Genomic DNA, 23,146 nt, shown 5'->3' with positions numbered 1-23,146 from the left:
TAAGTGTGACCTTGAGGACATAATTCAATCTCTCTGAGCCCCAGTTTCCTCATCTACAAAACAAAGTCCTTAAGGGCTAGTCTGCAAGGTTGCTATAAAAATAAAAGACGATCCACAGAAAGAAATAGGCACAGCTCCTGTTGCACAGTAGTCATTACTATTATTAGCTCTAAGTCCTGGCAATAAGCGAGAACAGGAGCTAATCCCTCTATTACACGTTTCCACCTCTCTCTTCTTCGGCCTTACCAGTCACGATTTTATATTTATTTTGTGTAATTATTTCTTTCGATGGTCCTCTTGCTCTTTAGACCAAAAGCATCACGAGGGTAGGAACCAAGTGTGTTTTGAGCTCCCTGTTACATCCCAAGCCCACTGGCACTCACTAAATATATTTTAAATGAATAAATGACTATAATATTTTAATTTAGTTATTGTTTAGCCAGTGATAGCAACTAAGCACTTCGCTGCAAAATTAAGTCAAGTGACCTGTGGTGGAAGACTAGCCCTCTAAGCAAAATTAATTTGAAAGAGGTTTGATAAATTGCTCAGCAGGAAAAAAATTTCAGTAGTCATTCAAAATAATCAAAAGGGAAAGAGAATCGGTCAACAGTTGAAAGAGTTCATGTTCCAAATTCATACACAAATGCAAAGGTCAAGACTGAAGTTCCCCCCAAATCCAGAATCACAATATTCTAAACTTTCTCTGAGGGAAGTCCCTTAGAGCCGTCTGATCCAATCTTCCAGCTTGATAAAAGAAACCAAAGCTTGAGGGAGAACGGTGCTCCTCCCAGGGGTCACAGTAAGTTGATTACTAAGGATTCCAGGCCACAGAAGCAACTTTCCTTTCACAGGGTCCCTAAGTATAATTTAGAATCCGGGCTTAGAATTTAGGCATTGGCAGAGTATGAATAGGAAGAATTTTCATGCTGATAACAAGATGTAGTAAATATGATCTCTACACAATAATATTTAATATCAGAAAAAATGGTAAAAAAGAATTTAAACAACCTGTGAGAAAAGACCTAGTTTCAAAGCACTACAATGACTACCCCACTGTCTAAATTTCTTATTTGTCTGACCTCCCCCTGGCACATTAAGTAGTACCAGGCAGTCCACCAGCCCTGGGCAGAGGGCCCCACCCCCTTCAGGCTCCTCGTGGGCTTTCCTGTCGTCACCGGCTGCAAAGAAGGAAATGGCTGTAAGGACCACAGCCCACCACGAAGCACTTTTACCCCCACATGTGATGCTCGCCCCACACGTGATGCTCGCACACACCCACCGTGATGCTACACGTGATGCTCGCACACACCCACACACGTGGTGCTCACACACACCCCCACACACGTGATGCTCACACACCCACACACACGTGATGCTTTAGAAAACAGACTTATTTTTAAATCCCACCATGACAGAAATAACTTATAAAGCAGCAGTATTTGAAGATTAAGCCAATCTCTTGATAAGAAATAATGCTGGATTTCTGCACACTGAACTCAAACTCCATCATAAACGAGAACAGAAAAAGAGGGACTCTGGATCAAGTAAGAGTGTCTACAATGAACATTTAAATGCCACTTTGTTCCCACTGGGAAGTCTCTGAAAAATGCTGTTAAAAGTATGACCATTGCCTTATTCCTCCTCAGTGTAGTGGTGAGAATCTGGCCGGTAGGGGGGTGGGGGCAGCAGCAGCCCTGGTGGCACGCGCGTGCTCGCACACACAGACAGACACACACACACACACCCTCTCCTTCCACTGTATTAAAGAAAGTGGTAAGAAAAGAACAACATTTAATGCTGAACACACCAAATGTTACACAACATGCGAGTAAACTTCTTTTAAAAAAGTTCAAGAAAAATATAAACACCCCAAAAGCATAAGAAAAAGGAAGAGCAATGAATGGCAGTTAAACATACTGGTCATTTTAATCTACCATAATTCCTAACACCTTTCCTAACATTGTTTTATTTGAACAGATTGAACAAAAAATACAGGTGTTGTTAACCACACCTACAAGAGATTGTAGACTTTGCCTTTGAATTAATAACAACACACTGAGCAACTATGTGCCAAACACTTCATATTGTTTTCATCCAATCTTATTAACAACTATGAGGAACACTATGACCCATGAGAAAACTGAAGTTCAGACGAGGGAAAGAACTTATCCATTGTCACAGCTGGTCCGACGTCACTTATTAGGTGGAATGGGAACCCATACCATCTAATTCCAAATCTAGTCTTTTCCCTTACCACAGATGCCACTCATTCATTCAGTATATTTAGGCAGGAGGCCCATTGGTCAGGCACTCTGCTGGGAATGGAGGCTACAAGAACAGGCACGGTCCATGCCCCAGGAGCTTAAAATCTAATGAGGAAGACAATCAACCAAATAGTCACAAATAAATGTATAGTTCAAAGAATTTTGAGAAACAGTGTCTAATTGTTCCAAATGAATTAAAATAAGCTGCTTTAACTTAGACCCAAAGTATCATAGAATATACAACATGAGACTAGTTTTCTTTCAGATTTTTCTTTAAAGTTATGTTCGAGAACTTGTAACCTCCCTATCAGAAACTGCTCGATACAGATTATCAATTTGCAAGTAGATTCATTACCACACATGTAATTTCATATCTCTCATTAGCCTGTATTTTCTATTTTTTCTCTCATTCGGTCAGACATTAGTCTTATAGCTTTAGAACGAATATCTTTCCGGTGAAAAGACAACTCAGTCCAGTAATGACCAAAAGGAAAATGGAAAAGGAAAAATGAATTCAGAAAGAAAAAGATCAAAAACAAGGAACAACTAGAGAAGCAGTGACGCGCCGCGCAGCAGGCCTCAGCTGTACCCTCTTCCGATCCACGGAACACACCAGACGAGTCTCGAAAGTGGTCGAAAGAAGAGCTATGCTGACAACAGATCGCAGGCTCTGCAAAATTCATGTTGACAAAAAAACACTTAGACGTGGCTGAACCTCAGATTCCGATTCAAGATTTTACTATAATGACAAGAAAAGCTACGACCAGGATAAAATTTTGGTGAACTTTTATGTTTTTTTTTAAACACATATTACCTATAATCTACCTATAATCACCAATGCCTCCTGATACTCTGAAGTTCAACAAAAGGGGGGCAATTAGCTAAAATGGAACCAGCATGTTTTCAATGTTCAAGCTACACAGACTCTAGACAACTTCACCAAACAAGAGACTGATTTCCCACGTGCTGTTCCTTTACCTCTACCACTAGACAAGCATAAAAGCCTTAAACCAGGAGATGGCTGGTCAGCAAAGAACACTCTAAAAATATTTTCCCAAGACAGGAAAATTTAGAACATGTGCATACTACACAAGACATAGCTCTAGTGACATACTTTATTGGATCTGAAACATAGATATTCGACTCAACAACAAAGGGGTCTCACAGATCACCATACTAACTACCTCACCATCTAAACAGGTAACTGCACACAAGCTCCACAAATATGAATTTGTATGAGGCCAGACCAAGGAAGCCAGACAAGGGGGAGAAACCCAAGTAGGGTTGATTCAGCTACAAGTACAGCTTCTTGTTCACATTTTATTGGCCAAATGTAAAAAAAAAAAGGAAAGTTTAAGAATTAAAGATCCTAGAGCAGAAGGCAGTTTCACATTGTCTTCTGAACAAGTACTCTCCTATCTCACCTAACACGGTTTCTGAAACGAATCTGAAACTTTAGTCCTTGCGAGAATCCCTCGTGTGAACAGCCACCAAGTCTATGGAATCGGTTCCTCTAGTCTAAGAAAAGACAATTTTAGACTTTCAAGAGTAAATGTGCTTCTAAATAGAGTGAAAGAGGTCAAGTTCCAGAAGCACTGCTACGTGGTGTGAGAGCAAGTGGGTATCTGCCGAAACCTCCCAAATGCAATGTTTAAGTGATCAAAATGGGAAGACAGCTCTCTCGTGAATGGAAGAAAAGATTAAAAAACAGTAATAAACGCCTTAACCCAAAATTATCCCTGTATAAATCATCTCCTTAATCACAATCCCAAAACTGAACCTACTGGAAGCCAGATCATACTTCAGTAATATTTCAGTGTCTACAATTCATGATTAGCTTTCCTAAAACTTTCCATCAAAACCAGGGGCCTCCTGTCTGACAAGAGCTGGCCATGCACAGCTCCATATGCGCATTATACAATAGTGGTCCTCAACCTTTTTGGCACCAGGTACTGGTGCTCCTATAAGAATCTAATGCCCGATGACTGAGGCGGAGCTGAGGCGGTGATGCTGGCGCTGAGGAGTGGCTGCAGACACAGATGAAGCTTCGCTTAATCACCCACCCGCTGCTCACATCCAGCTGTGCAGCCCAGTTTCTAACAGGCCATGGACCGGTACTGGGCTGCAGCCCGGGGGTTGTGGTCTCATTATACAACACAAAGTTTACATGAAGAATTCCTCCATGCTATCAACATAAATTTCTACCGTATCCTATGAGTTTTTCAGTTGTACGTTTGTCTACAGTCTGCTTCCTTTCATCCTCACAAATGCACAAAACTTAAATGTCACTTCAAAATTTTTTCCAATCTTTATCAAAAGAAAGAAGGGGAGAGGAAAGAAAGAGGAACGACTACTACAATTCAAAACTTCACTTAACATTAATGGGGTAAGAACCCAACTTGCCCCAAATCCATCTCTGTGACCAGCTCCCTGAGTTGACCACGGTGAGAATCATCCGTCTGAGCCTCGTCTGCAAAGAGGACACACAAGGAGCATCAGCCCCCGCACAGAAAAGACGAGTATCTGGTCCACCATGCAGTGGGCGTGAAACCTGGTCTAGTCAATGCCTCTACCTTAGTAGGCATCACCTACCTCCTCTTTTTACTCCTGTCCTATAGAATTCACAAGTCACACAACGAAATACACATACACAAGAAATGCCATCTTCTGCTAAAGGAAACAATAAACAAAATATTCAGAACCTCAATCTGTAACACAATGTCACTGAGTACAATCTTTTAATTGCCAAATTTTCTGTAAGCTCTAAAAGGAAGAAAGGACTGCTTCCTTTTGAAGCAATGGACATAGAAACTGGTGTATCATAACCTTTCATGTCTTAAAAAATTCCGCTTTAAAGTGATATTGTTGCAACCATAATCCCTGCATAGGTCCAAATCTATACGCTATTATTTCATTTTCAGACTTCAGGAAAGATCACAAGAATTATAATTTGCTCTGGCAAACAGGCTCTCAATCAAAGCAAGTTCCACCCACCTTCAAAGCAACCAATAGCTGCCCACCTACCACCCTCCCTAAAACATCCAAACAGAGCTGCTCTGGGGCCCAGGCATTCCCTATTAGCCACACGCAACCCAGCAGCCTGCAGGTCTGCTCTGCGGGTGCCAGACGGCAAACATGCTCGGCACCAGGCACCCGGCACGGCTCAGGTTAAAACTAGACCCAGAGAGGAAGAGGTGAGGGAAAGGGGAAGAGGGCAGGGGACAGAGGGAGCCACAACGTTCTCCACTGGTTTAATGCATCTCCAGGTGGACCCCATCCTTAGCTCTGATTTCACGCCTCGCAACACCACCTACGTGGCCAGCCAGGACTGAATTACAGGCTCTCAGGAACATGCACTATGAATGATGAAATGATTCATAAACGTCTTCAGAAGTGAGAAAGAGCAGCAAAAACCATCACTGTCTCGGTGAGGCCAGAGGAAGATTAGCCTACCTGCAGGGGCTGAATGGGTCATCCATGACTAACAGAGGCTCTGGTGAGTCTAGCTGGATCCCTGAACCTCTACTTACTGCTAAAACTCTGCCCTTTTCCACTCTAGCAACTCAAAATGGAGGCACATGCAGTCTGAGAGACCTCACAGAGCTTTCACTGAGCTTGTGCTATGACCTAAGCCTTCACGCAGAACGCAGAAACTTCCCCCTCACACTGACAGGACTGAGCATGTGCTGTGACCCTCCCTCATCCATACACTGTCTCTCAACGCAATCAATCTCAACCCTGCTGTTTCCGTAAATAAAGCCCAGCCAACAGACTGCAGCTTCTCCCCGCACACCAAGCTAGTGTGCAGGGAAGTGGGGCCTCAGAAAGGGGATCCGAGACAGCCAGCGGCCGGGAACCCGCGGAGCTGAGCTGCTGGAGGCTTCAGATCAATGCCTTGCTCTGCCGAGACAAGAGCAAGTTTTGTTTTGTTCTGTGGTTTCAAATAGCGAGATCTTCAAGATGAAACACACTCGAAAGACAGAAATGTGAATGACTATATTTAAGGAAAATTAACAGAAATACCGCAGCGTGTTTAAAAACACAGGAGTAGCAACCCCACAAATTTCCTTTTGAAAACTTTAAACATTTGGGAAGAGGCCACATGAACAGTCCCAGGAAAGCTAAAGAGCACTGGCTATTGTCAAAACTACAAACTCAGGGCGGATGGCACAGCAAGCAGAGCACGTGAAGAACGCTGTATTCCAGCGCGGAGCTTCACCTCCCTTAAAGAGTTCTCAAATCACCGAAATAATAAGTAAAAACATTTCCTCAAGTGATACTACCTCAATCAGCTATGTCTAGCTCGAAGAATGTATTTTTAACATTAAGAAGAACGGGAAGGTTCAAATCAAGAAGTCAAAGAACACTCTGCCGCCAACACCTAACACCTAAAGATCTCAGTGGAGGTCTCCTGATTCAAAACTCGAAGCGATTCTTCAGAATACTGCCCATGAAGCTAAATTCATTTAAAATTAATCAGAAATGATTGCTAAAGCCACAAGCAAGGTCACACCATCCTAGTCAAACTGATCACTGTGAAGTATTCATATTGTCCACAGTACCGGCCAAGACATTTTCTGTTAAAATCCTTAAAAACACATTTTATGTCCTCCCCTCAAAACTCCTCCAAAAAAAAGGCAAACAGGGACTGTCAGCCATGTGAGAACCCTAGTTCTGGACGTGTATGGAGGCTTAGTTTCTATTTGCAAACTACGAGATGATTCTATGTATCATTACCTAGTTACAAGTAGGCAAAAAAAGGAAGACCATGAAACTCCATGCGATTTATTAAGGACAATGTCAGCAGGAAAGAGCAGCGCCCGTTCTGCGCCCTCCAAATGTGTGGATTGAAAAGAAATTTCAAACTGCTTTTCAGAAGATTCGTATCCTCGGGACTCCTGGAGTCGGCGCAGGACTCACTCCGTTCTCTAGGATCCCTGTTCATGCTATCCAACCAGCTGACATGGACTAACTAAGAACTCTTATCATGCTGAAAATGTAATTCGCACAACACAGAAATGCCAGGTACTCTGAAATAAGTTTTACCTTTGACCCAGCACACGAGACAAGCAGCCACAGGTTGGAAGACCCTATTCCTTACTGGTATATAAGATAACACGTCCCCAGGTGTATGTGACTAGAAACAGTCTAGCAAAAAGACTTTCTAAAAATGGGCAATTAAATTAGAATCTAGCAACCAAATAGCATGAATATGACCACCAAAGTACTTCCTTCAAATATGTATTAAAAACAAAACAAACCAACAAAAAACAAAACTACCACATCCCTTCTTCACATGGAAAATGCTCCCTTGGAGAAATCAATAGAAGAATTTGATAAATACATCATTACTCTGAAAAATCATGGGAACTATTCCACAGAACATAACAAAAACGCCGTTACTGTTATAGCAAGTCAAACATGGTCGATAATTTTGGTCCCACAAATGCCCTGAGTGACCCTAAGGGCTTTTTCTCTGCAGTACTGGATCCCAGTATGATGCCGGCCTATTCCAACATCTTCTTCATTGTCTTTCCTGACACCGTCACCTCACAGTTGTCCTTTTATACCACGTACACAGACTCCCCTTGCGGCCACCTGTCAGCGGCAGCGCACCCCAGGGCTCACTCTCTCGCGTGGGGAATTCTCCCACCCGACCACAGTCCCAGCCAGCTCCTCTCCGCAGACAGCTCGTCACGCAGCACACAGAAACCTCGAAGAACGCTCTTCTCGTCGTGCTGAGCCTTCACTCATCCCCGCTTCTTCTGGGGCGCCTCCCCTCTCTCAAAAGATTTTAAGCTCTCTGGGGCCAAGGACAGTATTAAAATCATCTTTATTGATGTCTTACTTAGTACCTCATAAAAAATACACATCTGATGCACTGAGAAGGGCACAGTGTCACTTATGTGGTAGTTCTCGGCAAAAACGACATAACCTAATCTAATCGTGAGGAAACATGGAACCCAAACTGAAGGATACCTGACAAAACTGGCTTCTACTCCTCCAGGATGTCAATGTCATGAAAAACAAAAAAGGCTAAGAAACGCGTTATGAAAACAAAGAAAAGTTAAGGATATAAAGAGATACAACCACTAAATGCCAAAGCATGATCATAGAGGGAAATTATTATAAAGGTCAATATTAGAAAACTTGGCAAAATTTGAGTATGGACTACATTAGACTATACGGCATTATATCAATGTAACCTTTCCTGAGTTTGATAACCATTCCATGGTTGTGTAAGAGAGCGTCCTCGTTCTTGGGAACTACACACTGAAATATTTATGCGGAAAGAAGTTTGACATCTGATACGTATTTCCAAATAGTTCAGGAAAGGAAAACACTACAGAGAGTGGAAAGAAGCGAGGGTGGCAAACACAGAGAATATGGCAAAATCTGAGCTCATAAAGCAAATCTATAAATAAAGTTAAAAAGATAAATAATACATAAAATAAAATCAATAAAAATAAAATAATAAAGCAAATAAATAAAATGTTAACAGTTGGTGAACTGGGTGAAAGATATATGGAAGTTCTATGGATTAACCTCATAACTCTAAGTAATATATATAAAATTCCAAACTGAAAATTTAAAACTGTATCAAACAAAAAACGCTTGGACCAGCCTGCAATCCCCAGTCCTCGTGCACGGCTGCGGGAGCGTCCACACACTAGCGGTGATGAGCAACCCGACCTTTCTCTGCCTGGCCACCTGCTTCTGCAGTAAACTCCACACTGAGGCCACATAACACCCAGCTCCTGATTCAATCACAACGGCAGAATATGGGATTGTGAACCCTGTGGTTTAGTACCGGAGTAGGGCACTGTGCCACTTTTAACCATAAATTCCAGTTCTGGAAATGGGCTCTGTTCCACTGACCATGCCTTGTCCTACACTGAGGACACTCTGGGACTCTACTCAGGGCTGACGGGCCTCCAAGACCTGGGCCTTTTTTCTCCGCTGGTTGTCTTGAACACCAGGGCCTGCTTCCCGCCGCTGACCACCCGTCCGCAGGGATATGCATGCCCCACGTGCACACGCGCTGCCCTAGTGCCTCCTTCTGTGGCCCATCACTAGGTCTCCCCAGAAGCCTGGTGGCCCTGGATATAGCTATATCGTCTCTGGATCCTGGACCTCCCTGCTCTCTGCCAATTAATCCCTAGCAAACAGCAGGTGAAGAATTAACCCTTCTGAATTCACTAAAGGGGAGCTGAGTAGGTGAGATGAATATACTGTGCCGATGGATTCGTCCAGAAATCAGGAAACCAACTGAAAAAATCACTTTGTCCATTTATAATACTTTCAGTGAGCAGAAAATTTATGTTCATCAAAAGTAAAGTAAGAGCTGCAACATGGAAGTTTCCCAGGTTTTATTTTAAAGAGTTTTCTACTTACCAGAAACAGAACATTATCTAAAGTGTTTTACTTACTAACAGAAAATAGCAAAGCCAAAACAGCAATGAAAATTCAAGAAACTCTAGAGAAAAACACTTGGAAAAAAGATATTCTATTTGACTTTTAATTAGTACTAACTTCACATCAAGAGAAAGGAAGCTTCTAGAAAGTTTAAGTTTTATTTTCCAATTGTCCCTAGTGTGTGGAAATGGAACTGAGTTTTATATATGTTGATCTTACACCTAGCAAGCATGCTGATTTATCTCATCAGTTTTTACAATTTGTTCACATTTTCTCAGATTTTTCCATGATAAAATTACTATATCATATTCATAAAGGTTCATTTTTTTCATTCCCAATTTTTTACATATTTACCTTTTCATGTCTTAATGGACATGGGAATCCTTATATTGTTTCTGATTTGAGAGAGAATACTTCCAACACTCTACCTTTAAGTGTCGTGCCTGCAGTATGTTTTGTAAGTATCCTGTCAGAATAAGGAAGTTTCGTTCTACGGTTAATTTGCTAAGCGTTTCCACCACCCCGCCACCCAATATTGAAAGGGTGCTGACTTTTATCAAGTGCTTTTTCTACATCAAGATGATTGCATACTTTTCTTCTTCAATATATTAAAGTGGTGAAACAGGTTAACAGAATAATTATTCTTAAAGCATTCTTATATTCTATAACCCCAACTTAGATAAGTATATTTTTAATGCTTTACCAGATTCCATTATCTAATACTGTATTAAAACATTTTACATGCATGTTCGTAAGACTGACCTATAAATTTTCCTTTTTTTAATATGCCTTTGGTATAAAGGTTTTACTAGCCTCAAAAAATTACTCGGAGAACCTACAGCATCTGTCTCTGTTCTCTGGAACACTGGTAGAATTCACCTGTAAAGCGTGAGTCTAATTTTTTTTTCCTTTCTGGTTTAATAACAGGAAAATGGAGTATCCTGTACAAGTTACAAAAACTGTCTTTAAAGGGAGACGGCGTGCATTTTTTGCCCACTTTCTTCCAGCCTGAAATCTAGATGTCACAGCTACCATTCCATCACTGCCTGAAGCACAAGGTAGTGGCTGAAGTTAAGAAGAGCAGAGGGTGAGGCCCTGATGGCTGTGGGGCCCCACACCAGCCTAGAACTGCTTCCTTTCAAACTTTGCTTACGTGAAAGAGAAAAAGTCTGTCATACAGTCTTTTCCTATAGTTCTAGTACTGAAATCTTTAGGTGTGTATCTTACCAAATGTTTTATCAAGTTGGTGGCACACCGTCTCTTCTCAGTATTTTGTAATTTCTCACAGTGAGCTCAGCATTCAAAGGCATTTCATCTGTAGTTATGCTATAGGGTCTCAAATGAGGGAAGGTCCTCCAAAAAATTTTTGTATGTCCTGGCACATTTTATATTTTCTTATCATGGAATTCTCATATTTTTCAAGAATGTAAATTCAAGCTCAAACTGTCATGGGGGCAAAGCCCAGAGTTATCAATTGTGAGGGGAATCCCCCCTTTTCCTCCTCTCTTTCTTTGGTTCTGGAGTCCGAATCCCAAACAGGTTTCCCCGTCACTTCTAATTCCAGACGTGTGACCTAGTTCACCCTTCCACTGAAAGAACAGGCCTCTGACAGTCCTCACTGCATACGGGGCTCTCAGCTCCAACTCACTAAGCTCCTGAAATCAAGGTCTCACCTTGATTATCCTCACTAGAGGATAATTTGACAAATATAAAAATAAAAGAAACAAACCGAAATAAAGCATAATTCTGTAATAGAGATTTGTTTTTCCTTGAATATACATCTCTGTGCATGTATAGGTATGTGTGTTAAGATTACAATTAAAATATTGCTTATATATAATATATGCACAATCACGCAGTCCTTTATTAGTTACTCTTCTATTTTGAACGTAGTATGATATCATTAAACATTTTACAAAAATATTTGTAATGAGCACCTTGTATACCATCATATGGATGTCCCATTATTTACTGGTCTCATATTGTTGAACATTTATGGTTTTTCCAATACCTAGTTATTCTAAATAACATTGTGACTATCTATTTTAAACATAACTCTCTATACCTCAGCTAAAAAGTAACAATCTACATCTCCTTTAATTTGGATTTGCAACATTTCAAAGTGAATTTCTGTTTTAGTCAAGTCATCATTTCTCAACTGTCTGCAGTATTTGCCATCTCGGGTAAATGTTTTCAGAGTTCGAATGTGATGGCAGAGGAAATGCATGCAAGAAAATATTTATATCCAGCTCTAGCTGGAAACATATTAAAGATAATGAAAAAAGGCTTCTCATTGTTAAAGATAAAATTACCCAAAAAAGGAGAAAAGGTGAAAAAAAAAACCCAAAAAACTACCAGGAACCCTGTGGTATTGGATTAGAACTGGAGAACTTGGTATGAATGCATGGATACACACGGAGATACAGAAATACAGATGTAAAAGTGTACAATCCCTGTTCCTCTCCCCTCTCTCTGTCTCTCTGTCTCTGTCTCTGTCTCTGTCTCTGTCTCTGTCTCTGTCTCTGTCTCTCTCTCTCTCTCTCTCACACACACACACACCCACCACCCACCCACTCTTGCTCTGTTTACTCAGAGCCTGAGAGCAGCGATCCAAAGCTATGAGCACGACCACCAGATCTTGGTTCTAAGAGTCATTCTTCAAATTCTAGGACAATCTGACTTCAAAATGAAGGATGATAGCAACGGATTATTAACAACTAAATAAAATAGGAAGCCATTAATCCATCCTGATATAAATAAATGCACAAAGTGAAAGTTTGATGAGAAAGAGGATATCCACATAGGCTCGAAGCAATTCCCACAAAATGGTCATTAATTATTAAAAGAAAAAGAGAAATTGTACAATTGCAAAACCTAGCAGACAACACTTTTTTCAGCTGATCAAAGTGAACATTACTGGCAGTGGGACAAACCGGAGTTGTATGCCACCTGATAAGATGCAGAAGAAAGAACTCAAGACTTCTTCCGTGCTATCACTGTCAAAAATACATGATCTAAATCTAGTAAGGGAATATCGCAAATGCAAACTGAGGGAGTCTATAAAATAATTAGTCCATAATCTTCATAAGTACCAAGGTCATGAAGTGAAAGAAAGACTCAGAAACTGTTCTAGACTAAAAAAGATTAAACAGACATCACAACTAAATCCTTAATGCTAACCTGGATCATTTTGCTATAAAGGTCTTTACTGGGGAAACTGATAAAACTTAAGTGGGGTCTGAGAATTCCACGGTAATAATATTTCATTGTTAATTTCCTGATTTAAGGGTTGTATTGTGGTTACTTAAGAAACTGTCCTTGTTCACAGAAAATATACAAAGTATTAGAGTGTGATATTGCCGCATGGTGACAACATACTTTCAAATGGTTCAGTTAAGACAGGGTCTTCTGTACTTGTAACTTTTATGTAAGGTCGTTTAAAACAAAGTAAAAGAAAATGAATTATACAAGTAAAACACTCAGAGCAGTGTCTCTGCACACAGTGCTAAGTGCAGCAATTATTAGTAACATTATTGCTACTAACTGTCGTCAGTCAGGGAGAGATTAAATATAAGTACTTCAAAGTGCCTCAATTTACAATTGCTACTAAACATAACAATAATAATCCTTAAGCCTCTTTATTACTTTTTAAAACAAGGCTCCTCCCTGGAAGAAGAAAAGCAGAGGGCACAGGTGACTGCAGGTGATCACAGGTGATCACAACATTCTCTCCTGTGTAAGATGGAAGGAAGGTCTACTTGTCTTCCACCTGATTACCAAGGCTCATGTTGCAGAAGCAAAGAACCAAGAATATCAGCTGTTTCATGCTACAGACCAAGACCTCTAACACTTAGATTAAAACACTTTTTTTTTTTAATCAAAGAGAGAGAGAGAGACTATATCAGTGACCATCAAAACAAAATCCTACATTTTAAATTACATGTTTTTTTCACTATCTCTAAATGCACTTAGGGACCTAAAGAACCCTAATGAGCAAGGGGAAACAAATGAACTGGTCCTTGGGGAAAATTCATGCTTAATAATTTAAAGATAAAAGCATCTCCTCTCTACTATCTTTTGTTCTTTCTGGGACTCGCCATTACTTCCTTCCCCTCCTTCACTGACCTGAGTCAGAGTATGTTGACTACAGAAATAAATTTGAGATGAATCCTGTTTATATAGCAGAAGTGAACACCCTCTGAGTGCAGAAATCTCAAAAACCAACCAACCAACAAAATATCTCCAAAAGCAAAGCCCAATTACTTATGGGATCAATGTTTAGGCCAGCATTAGAGTCAAGCCTCTCTCATTTGTCAGCCAGCCCCTTATAGTTTGTATCCTACTTGAAGCTAGAAACATCTGCAGAGCTCCATTTTCTTGCCCAGTTAAGTTTTGTTCCTTAAATATCATGGCTACCAAGAATAGTATCACAATTCCTTAGCTAACATCCTTACGGTCAGAGGATTTTCAGAATTCATAATTTTCTGGATTTAGAAAAGTACTATCTTGAATATACGATATTATATGTAACAAACACCCCAGCAGTGTCTGAACAATAATCCCTATTTTATCATATTGTTACTTTGTGAGTTGTGCAAACTCACAAAAAGTAAATGAAATTAAGAATTAAATAGTCTCACATCAGTTCAAGTATGACCATCAAATGTGTTATAGCACCAGACTTAGAATAAAAATCTTTTGATTTCCAGAGCATTCAGATTCCAGAATGAAAGGTAAGAGATCATGGCTCTTCCAAACTTTAAAGGCGATGAACCAAAGAATACAGACAAGTCTGCTCCCCGCTAACAAACACGTGTTCAACAAAGCAACACCATCAACACCAAAAGCTCTGGAAAATCAGGTCCCTGACAAGACACAACATATAATCAGGTTAGAGGAAAAATAAAAAGGTAGCCAAACACTGGAGTTTTAAAAGGATCTATGTAATAACCATGAAAAAAAATTTCCAAACGTTCAGAGCTTGCTAATATGCTAAATAAATTATGGAAAATCACATAAATCAACTTTTAACTTCTATTAGAATATTTGCTATGAGAAATAAATAATTCCATCTTAAGCTTCAATTTCGACTGCTCACTTAGAGCATAGTTCCTGCATTAAGGGGAGGGTGACAGTCACAAAGTCTGCGGTCACAGAATCACGACTCAATTTACGGCGGTCTTACTGGTACACGCACTACCTCACAGGTTTATTAAAACAGTGTGACACCTCCTCTCCAAATGACTCAGGGCACAAAGAGTCAGCACCCAGCACCATGCAGCCACAACTACATGCTAGTCCCACTCATTCCCATGGGGGAGAGCTACACCAAAAACCAGCTCGCCACACAGCCCCGCTTCTCACAAACTTGAGACAGACAGAAACAGAGGTAAATTCTGCAAGGGTGCACGCACCTGTACCACGCTGAAGATCGGCTGCGCATAAGCCAAGTGGGGGAAACACAGTTTCCTATAGTCTGTTAAATCACACACACTGTTCTGATCACATGAACACTTGTGAGAACTGTACACCCAATCCCGAGCCTCGGAGGTAGGAAGTGGTTCAGGGTGAAACCAGTGAGCTAGAACAGAAGGCCACACTGGCTCCACTGATGTAAAATTTTACACTCACTTCGTGAGAAGTCTGAGATCTGCCACAAACTTTACTAATAAGTAGATATTCAAATATTTTTGTTCACTTCGATTCATCCAACACCCCTCTAGTACAATATACCAGGCACAAGCTGGACACGGGGAATACGAGCACAGAAATGAACAGTGGTGACTAGGAAGGTCATGGCACTAAAAGAAGTGATTCGGGATGCAGATTCTATGAATGTGCTGCTACAGGCACGTCTTTCTGCTGCTTTTTCAGGTGAAAGACAAATAATATCCTATGTTTCATACCTAACCTACATTTTAAAACAAAACTGAAGTATCGCTTTGAATGACTGTCAGCAATGCACAATGAAAAATGAGAAAGGAACTTGGGAGTCTCTAGCTTACACAGGTTAAGTTATATAGCACTTTTAATAAGCATTGAGCAAAAACAGATGCATGACCAAAATCAGTAAAACAATCTGATTGATAGTTATGAACCTAAGAGCTAAAAGTTTAAAACACAAAAGCAATTTAGTCAATTCGCCAATACAATCTAGTTTGTGCAATGACTATTAATCAAACAGTTACATAAATATGACATCACTGAAATAACAGACTCTTTTGTATCTAGACAGAATCCAAGTTCAAGTGTTCCACACTTCATCTGGGCAACAGGAAGAGATGACTAGGCAGTCAATAAATGCATATGTAAAATAAACGTCTCAAAATAAAAGGTGCTTTGAAATATTACCATTGATCAGATTCTTTGTCATTGGAATAAGGCATACTTAAAAAAAGAAAATAAAAGCTCAAATCCAGTTTTCTAAAGGAAAAAAGGTAAGCAAAAAAGGTGACCATTACACTATTACCCCTCCAGCTGTCTAATGTATTTATAGAGAGACACTAAAGGTAAGCCCCAGGAGGGCTTTATGCAGCCTCTGACAACCATAAGCCACGTGTCGCCTTTCACTGGCCCTAGGCTGACTGTCTTAATAGCAACGTTCTAAGTTTTACGTATATAATTTCTTGGCATCTTCTAGGAAAAGGTTTTCACTAAAACAATTACTCATCTTGCTATTATACTTAATGTGGTACTTCCACTAACTTCCTTGAGCCAGAAATCTTTTTCTTCTAAATCTTTGTCTGTAGATCACACAGACTATTCGATCACCTGCTAACATTCTTTTTCAAATCCTTAATAAAACATGTAATCATATGCTCAATAAAGGATAAATATGAATGCATACGCTCTTACAGAAATCAGTAAAGCAGAAGTTCTTCCATGTCCTGAGTTAAGCTACAGTCTATTACAGACTTAAAATAAGAATTCTTTGTTATTTTGACTCTATTGCTTTTCACTTAAAAAATAATAATTCTACCTGTTCATAGATTTCACCAAGATGGTTGAGAACTGGCTGTGTCCATCTCATACCAGTAGTCTTATTGGAGATATTGCAGTGAGGATTTCAGAGGTGTTACTAAGTGAACAAATGACTAACCAAAGAACTTTCCATAATGTTCTAGTGTTTTCAATACAGTATTCATGGAAATGTGCCTCAGGATAATAACCTGCCAATTCATAGTAAATTCAAAACACAGATGAACTAAATGTACGTTTTTCGCTTGCCCACTCTAAACCTAAATTTTCTCACCTTTCCTTTTCTTAATAGGAAGACATCACGGCTGCTTTAGACATCAAAGACGTTAATTACAAGTCCCTCCAAAGAGGCTGACGACAGGATTTGCTAGTCCTTTTTTCTCGCCTTACCAGTAAATGCCCAGATGCATGAACACACACATACACACACCGCGAGAAAAGCAAGAGTTCTCACCAAGTGTCCCGAGCGACTCGCTTACCTCGTCTCAGGGTTGTAGCCTAATATGTAGAAAAACGAATCCACTCGGGCTTTAAACTCTCTAGCAGCAAATATGTCGGAAAAATGGGAGATGTTGCACTTCCCTCTGAAAACAGACAGACAAAAAAGCACATTAGTAATACCCTTAACTGCTTTGCAAACCAAAGTACTACTGGCGGGGTGGGGATGGGAGAGTTATGACTAAATCCATGTCACTCTAAGAACATGTAGAACATGGCTACAAACTCTACAGTCATCTATTCAGAAAACTGGGAGCTCCCAAAAGAAGAAAATGTCCATTATTATATATATTTCTGTTTCATGACTGTTTCAACCTACAACTTTACCACTTAATTGCTTTTATCCCAGCATTTTGGTCATAGAGTAAATTTTAACTACAAAGTTAAATTGAAGATGATGAAAGGATATCAAACTAGAAATGACAGGGGAGAATTAAAACTACGGTTAAAATACTTTAGGGAAAAAAATCCATCTAAAGCCCTTTTACACCATCACAGCAAAATGGGCCTTTTCTTCCCACTACCTTTATTTTTCTTCTCTTTTAACATGCAAGAAGTTAACTGACTAGAAAATCAAAAGAAAAATTTTAACATTTTAAGTACATAGATGGGTTTTAACATACAAATAAACACGTCTCAATTTTTAAGTAACATTAAATGACTATATGTTGGAAGACACTTTCCCATGGAAATACTGCAATAAAGTAACGTTTCCAGGTTCATCTACCAACAAAAGTTAAAGCACAAGATAGCTGAAAACTCTACAATACTGCAGAACTCCTTAAGCAGTGTTTCTATGTACCAGATATGTCAGAAACTTTACACCGTGCGAGAAGGCCCACTTCCCACCACGCACGCACGCACATGCACGCACACACGCACGTTGGGAGAATTTCCTAGAAGGCAGGGAGGTTTTAAGAACTCCCAACTCCCTCGGTGGTCACAGAAGATAAATTTAACGTCAAGAGGAAGCTACAGGCTACGACTAGAGAGGACGGAACTGGAGACCAAACGCTCATCAACACCACACCACGACACTTCCAGGGATCCGACCTCCCACGGCCTGAACAGGCATCCGTTTGCGGAAGAGCTGTGTACGCTGGGTGTTAACATCATGCTCACCAGCTAATCGCCAAGGTGAAAGAAACTGGCTGAGGGATATCATCATGGGAATAGACATTCACTCACTTCCTACCAAGAAACTGAAAAGCAATGTCCTCCTTTCCCACAGGGCTTAAATAACTATGACCAAAGCCTCAGCAATGGACAGAAGCTAACATGGGCTCAGACAATTTCCATTTTTAAAATTAAATAAAAATACTACTAATTTACTAAAATTCCTTTGGGAACTACTGATTAGAAGAGAATGCAGAGAAACTGAACACTTGAAATGTGGGTGGTACAACTGAAATAAATAAATTTTAAATTTTTATTTAATCTTAATATAAATTTAAATAGCTACATGTGGCTAGTGGCCACCATATTGAATAGCACAGATTTATATAATACTTCCATCATTGCAGAAAGTTCTTTTGGAAGCACTGATATATGCAGAAGGGGATACATTTAGAGAGAATGTTGACTAGGTACCAACTGACCACGCCCAGGACCTCCAGTACTTAGCTGGAATAAAGTGAGCTTCTGGAAAAGAAAAAGTAAGTAAAATCACTTTTACAGATGAAGAATGCACTCACTCTGCAACTACCCAATCCATCTGAAGTGATTTAGTCTCTGAAGCTAGAAGAAATAAGTAAGTTCCTTTATCAGTTAAATAGGGATAAAAATACCTGTTGTACTTATCTAATAAAAATACTTAGATCAAATAAGCCTATGGAACTTTGTATACTAATCAGTGTTATGTAAAATAAATTATTTCCACTACCATTGTCCATTCCTAAAGGAGTGTAATTCTCATTATTCTTTCTTAAATACTCAAATTTAAGTTTACCCTTAAACTTAAGTAATTAATGTATTAAGAAAAGGTATAAAAACTCTACGAACTCACAATTCTAAACACAGCCATTAGAAATCCGATATATTTAAGACAAGGTTTATCAATCTCAGCACTACTGACATTTGGGACTGAATAATAAATTGTTTGTTGTCAGGGCCTGTCCTGTGTTGGGCAGCATTCCTGGCCTCTACTCAAGAGCACCCACACACGTATCATTGCGACAATCAAAAATATCTAGAGACTGCCACATGTTCCCTGGGGAGGGCAACACAACTGGTTCAGGAAAAAACAAAAGCAGCAGGAATAGAAGCATATCTTCTAATAAATGACCGTGAACCTATAACAAATGGGACTTTATCATTATGTCCTCTATTTGCTTCCCATTTGATTACATGAAAGGTATTGATTTTTGTATGTTAATTTTATTCCTCCTAATTGACTGAATTCTTTAGTATTTGATATAGTTTAATCATTGATTCTCTGCGGTTTTCCAGATAAGCTGCTGTGTGCAAATAAACACAGTTTTAATTCTTCTTTACCTTTCTTAAGCCTCTACTTGCACCGAACCTCTAATATATGGGGCAAGTAGTGGAAACTGTGGGCACCCTTGCCTGGCTCCTGATCCCAGGGGAAAAGTCTCTCAGGTGTTCCCATTAGATATGACACTAGCTTTAGAAATCATGTCAAAATCACAGCCTTGGAGATACAGCTTGTTCTTCAGCTTTATTAATAAAGTAAATGATATTAACAGAGCCTCTCATAGTGAATCTATCTTCCATTCTTAAAATAAATCTCAGTTGGTCATAATGTATTTTTAATGAGATATTAGAATTTTTAAAGGATTTGATTAATTAGATCTAATGTTTTTCTCTTAACTTCTGCTTTTATCTTTATTATTACTTTTTTTGTGCTTTTTTTGTTTGTTGTTCATAATAGCTTTATTAGTACTAGCCTAGAAACAACCCAAATGTCCATTAACAAGGAAATGGGTAAACAAATCATTGTGTATTTGTACAATGAAATACTACACAACAATACAAAAGACTGAGCTACTGATACATAGCATTTTGTGGAAAAATCTCAAAAGTTAAATGTTAAGTAAAAGAAACCAGACACACAAAACAGGACATACCACCATGTGATTCCACTTATACGAAGTATAAGTACAAGGCAAAAGTCATTAATGGTGAGAGAAATCAGAACAATGGTTGCTTCTGGGTGGGAAGTGTTGAGGGGGAAATAGCTTAAGGGAGCTTTCTTGGATGGTAGGACTGTTCCATGCCTTGTTTACAGTCAAACAAATCTATCGCAAGTTATGAAAATGTAAACTTAAAATCTGTATTTTACTGTATATGAAAAAAAGCATTAGGGAAAAATAAAACAATGACAGTCACTGGCTCACAGCTGAGGCTACTTAAAGTCGCTGTGTGTGCCAGTCAAGGGGCCCTCCTGCACTGGGCAGAGCTGAAGACAGGGTCGATGTGAGCAGGTAAGCCCACTCACCTGCTCTGACTACTTGGCACCCATTTTGAAATATTTTTCATATCGCTTCTCGCTGAAGAGTAGTGCTTACATTTACAAATGTGTGTATATATGTGAGTATCGAGTTTTTTTTCCCCAGAGCCCTCTTTTCAGCATGCTCGCTCTCAAAAGCGCTAAGTACATCATTTGACAGTGTTTGTGGGATGTAGAAGAGACCGTTAAGAGAAAACAGCCATCATTCCCATCTTACTGAAGTATCTGGTTTCAGAGCCCCCTACGGTCCTGTATACCCCTTTTTTAAAGTGATACTTTGCTGTTAACAGAAACATGGCTAAAGACAAGAAAGCCCGTGTTTCAAGGTCCTTTCATTCATCGGTAGCAGGGCTTGCTGGAAAAGACTTGTTTTGGCAGTCCTTTGGTGTGGTGCCCCCCGGAGTTATACCCTCAGCAGGGTACCATCTCAAGAGTCCCTTGGCTAGTGAGAAGTGGCTATCCGAAGGGAATCGGGGAGAGACGAGAACCTCCTCGGCAGGAAGAGAATACAAATGAAAACTGGGCCCAGAAATTCATTCCCTTAAAACCACTCATAACTGGGAAAATCTTCGTACATCCCCAGGCATATGCGAACCTCAGAGAAACTCATAAAGAGGTACAGACTGCTTACAGTAGCATGTTTGTTTATAGCTATTATTTCACTTTTACCTGAAAACGAAGGAGAAGATGATTTTGACACAGAGTCAGCTTCTTGTCTGCTGTAAGCCATCTTATTAATGACTGGCATAGGATTTTTAAAAATCTTTTCTGCTTCTAGTTCTTCTGTTTCTCTTGCCTTCCTGTAGGTTATTTGAACTTTTTACAAAATTCCATCTTGATTTATTTACAGTGCGTTAGTATATCACTTTGTATAGTTCTCTCTCGGTGGTTGCTCTAAATACAACAATCTATGACATTACTTCCACTTCAGTCCTTTTGCCTCACCGCTTTTTAAATATAATTGTCTTAAGGTGACACAACATCAGTGTATTCTTTTGATTTATCTGTTGTTCTTTTTATCATTTAAGCTGAGGATTTAATTCATTTATTTTTGCATTTAAATCAATGCGTTTAGAATAATTAGTTTTCCTCTGATCGCTGCTTTAAAAGCATGCCACATGTTCTGGTATATAGTATTTATAGTGACATTTTTAAAAATTTCTTTAATTTTGGTTTGTTTCCCTTTACACAAGGAAGTTGTTTAATAGGACATTTTACATTCTCAGGTGAAAAGTCCTGTCTGTTCTCTGTTTTTGCTTGTAAACTATAGTTTCATTAAATTTTAATCAGATATTTTCTTTGTGATTTAATATATAATCAACTGTTAAGGCTATGCCAAGGCATACAGAAAAATGTATACTCTCTATTATTAGAGCATAGAATTCAATATATGTCTTAAGGTTAAATATGTAGGAGTAAATGTAACAAGAATGGGAAAATCTCTATGAGGAGGATTCTTAAATGCTGCTGAGAGACATAAAAGTAAACATGAACAAATGGAAAAACATCCCTTGCTTCTGGACTGGAAAACTCAGCATGGCATTTGCCCACAGCTTGATCTAAGAGTCAGTGCAAGCCTAATGCAAATACCAACCATCTATTCTATGGCGAAAACAGTTACTACTAAGAGTCGCATTGAAAAACAAAGAACTGAAAAGGTGCCGGGGGATTAGCCCTGTCAGACACTGAAACATACTATGAAGCCTCTATAATGCAGAGTGTGGTGCTGGCACATCAAGAGACAACAGAAAATACAACGGCAACTGCAGAATACATATGGTTAGTAATACTATGACAAAGTGGCATCTCAAACTGCTGAGGTAAAGACAGACTTTTTAAATAAATGGTACTGGGACGAGTGGGTAGAATTCATCTTTAAATCTGGTGTAGGGAAAGCCTATCTAACTATGACTTACATCCTGAGAGAATAAAAGACTAATACATTTGACTACATAAAAATAATCTTTGCATTAATTTAAAAATGTAGAATTAAAAGAATACTGACAGAAGTGGGAGAACATATTTGCAGCATATACAACAGACATATGAAGAACTTCTAAAAAGTGAGACAAGACAAAAACCCAACAGAAAAGACACAACAAATGATTCAAAGGAGAGAAAAAGAATCCTTCAAACATATGAAAAAAAGTTCAAATTCACTCACTGTTAGTAAAATGAACTAAAACAACACTGAGATACCATTTCTCACCTATCAGACTGGCAAAATTGAAAAAAAAAATAAGGTAACACATTCTGTTGGGAAAACAGGAAGTCTCATACATTACTGAGGGAGTGCAAATTGGTATACACTTTCTGGAGGAAAATCACATACACATGAATCTTTTAACCCAGCAATCCCTCTCTGTGAATCCACCCTGAAGAGACACACCCAACAATAAGGAAATAAATATGCACAGGATACTCATGGCATCATTTATAACTGAAATATCCTGGCAACAACAGAAACACCCATATACAAGAAAGCAAAGCTGAATAAACTATGGCACGCCCACATGATGGA

General features: G+C 39.4%; 1 protein-coding gene across 1 annotated transcript in view; it reads right to left on the bottom strand.

Moving 5' to 3' along the window:
• RERE (arginine-glutamic acid dipeptide repeats) overlaps nucleotides 1-23,146 on the bottom strand; it is a 284,989-nt gene that overhangs the window by 117,265 nt on the left and 144,578 nt on the right. The window contains 1 exon segment of the mRNA XM_039841989.1: nucleotides 17,138-17,242. Coding sequence (XP_039697923.1) covers nucleotides 17,138-17,242 — 105 coding nt within the window.

This window comes from Pteropus medius, unplaced genomic scaffold, assembly GCF_902729225.1.
Source record: "Pteropus medius unplaced genomic scaffold, Ma_sr-lr_union100, whole genome shotgun sequence".
NCBI classification, from domain to species: Eukaryota; Metazoa; Chordata; class Mammalia; order Chiroptera; family Pteropodidae; genus Pteropus; species Pteropus medius.
The sequence above is the reverse complement of the archived record's forward strand: the minus strand, read 5'-3'. Positions and strand labels throughout refer to the sequence as shown.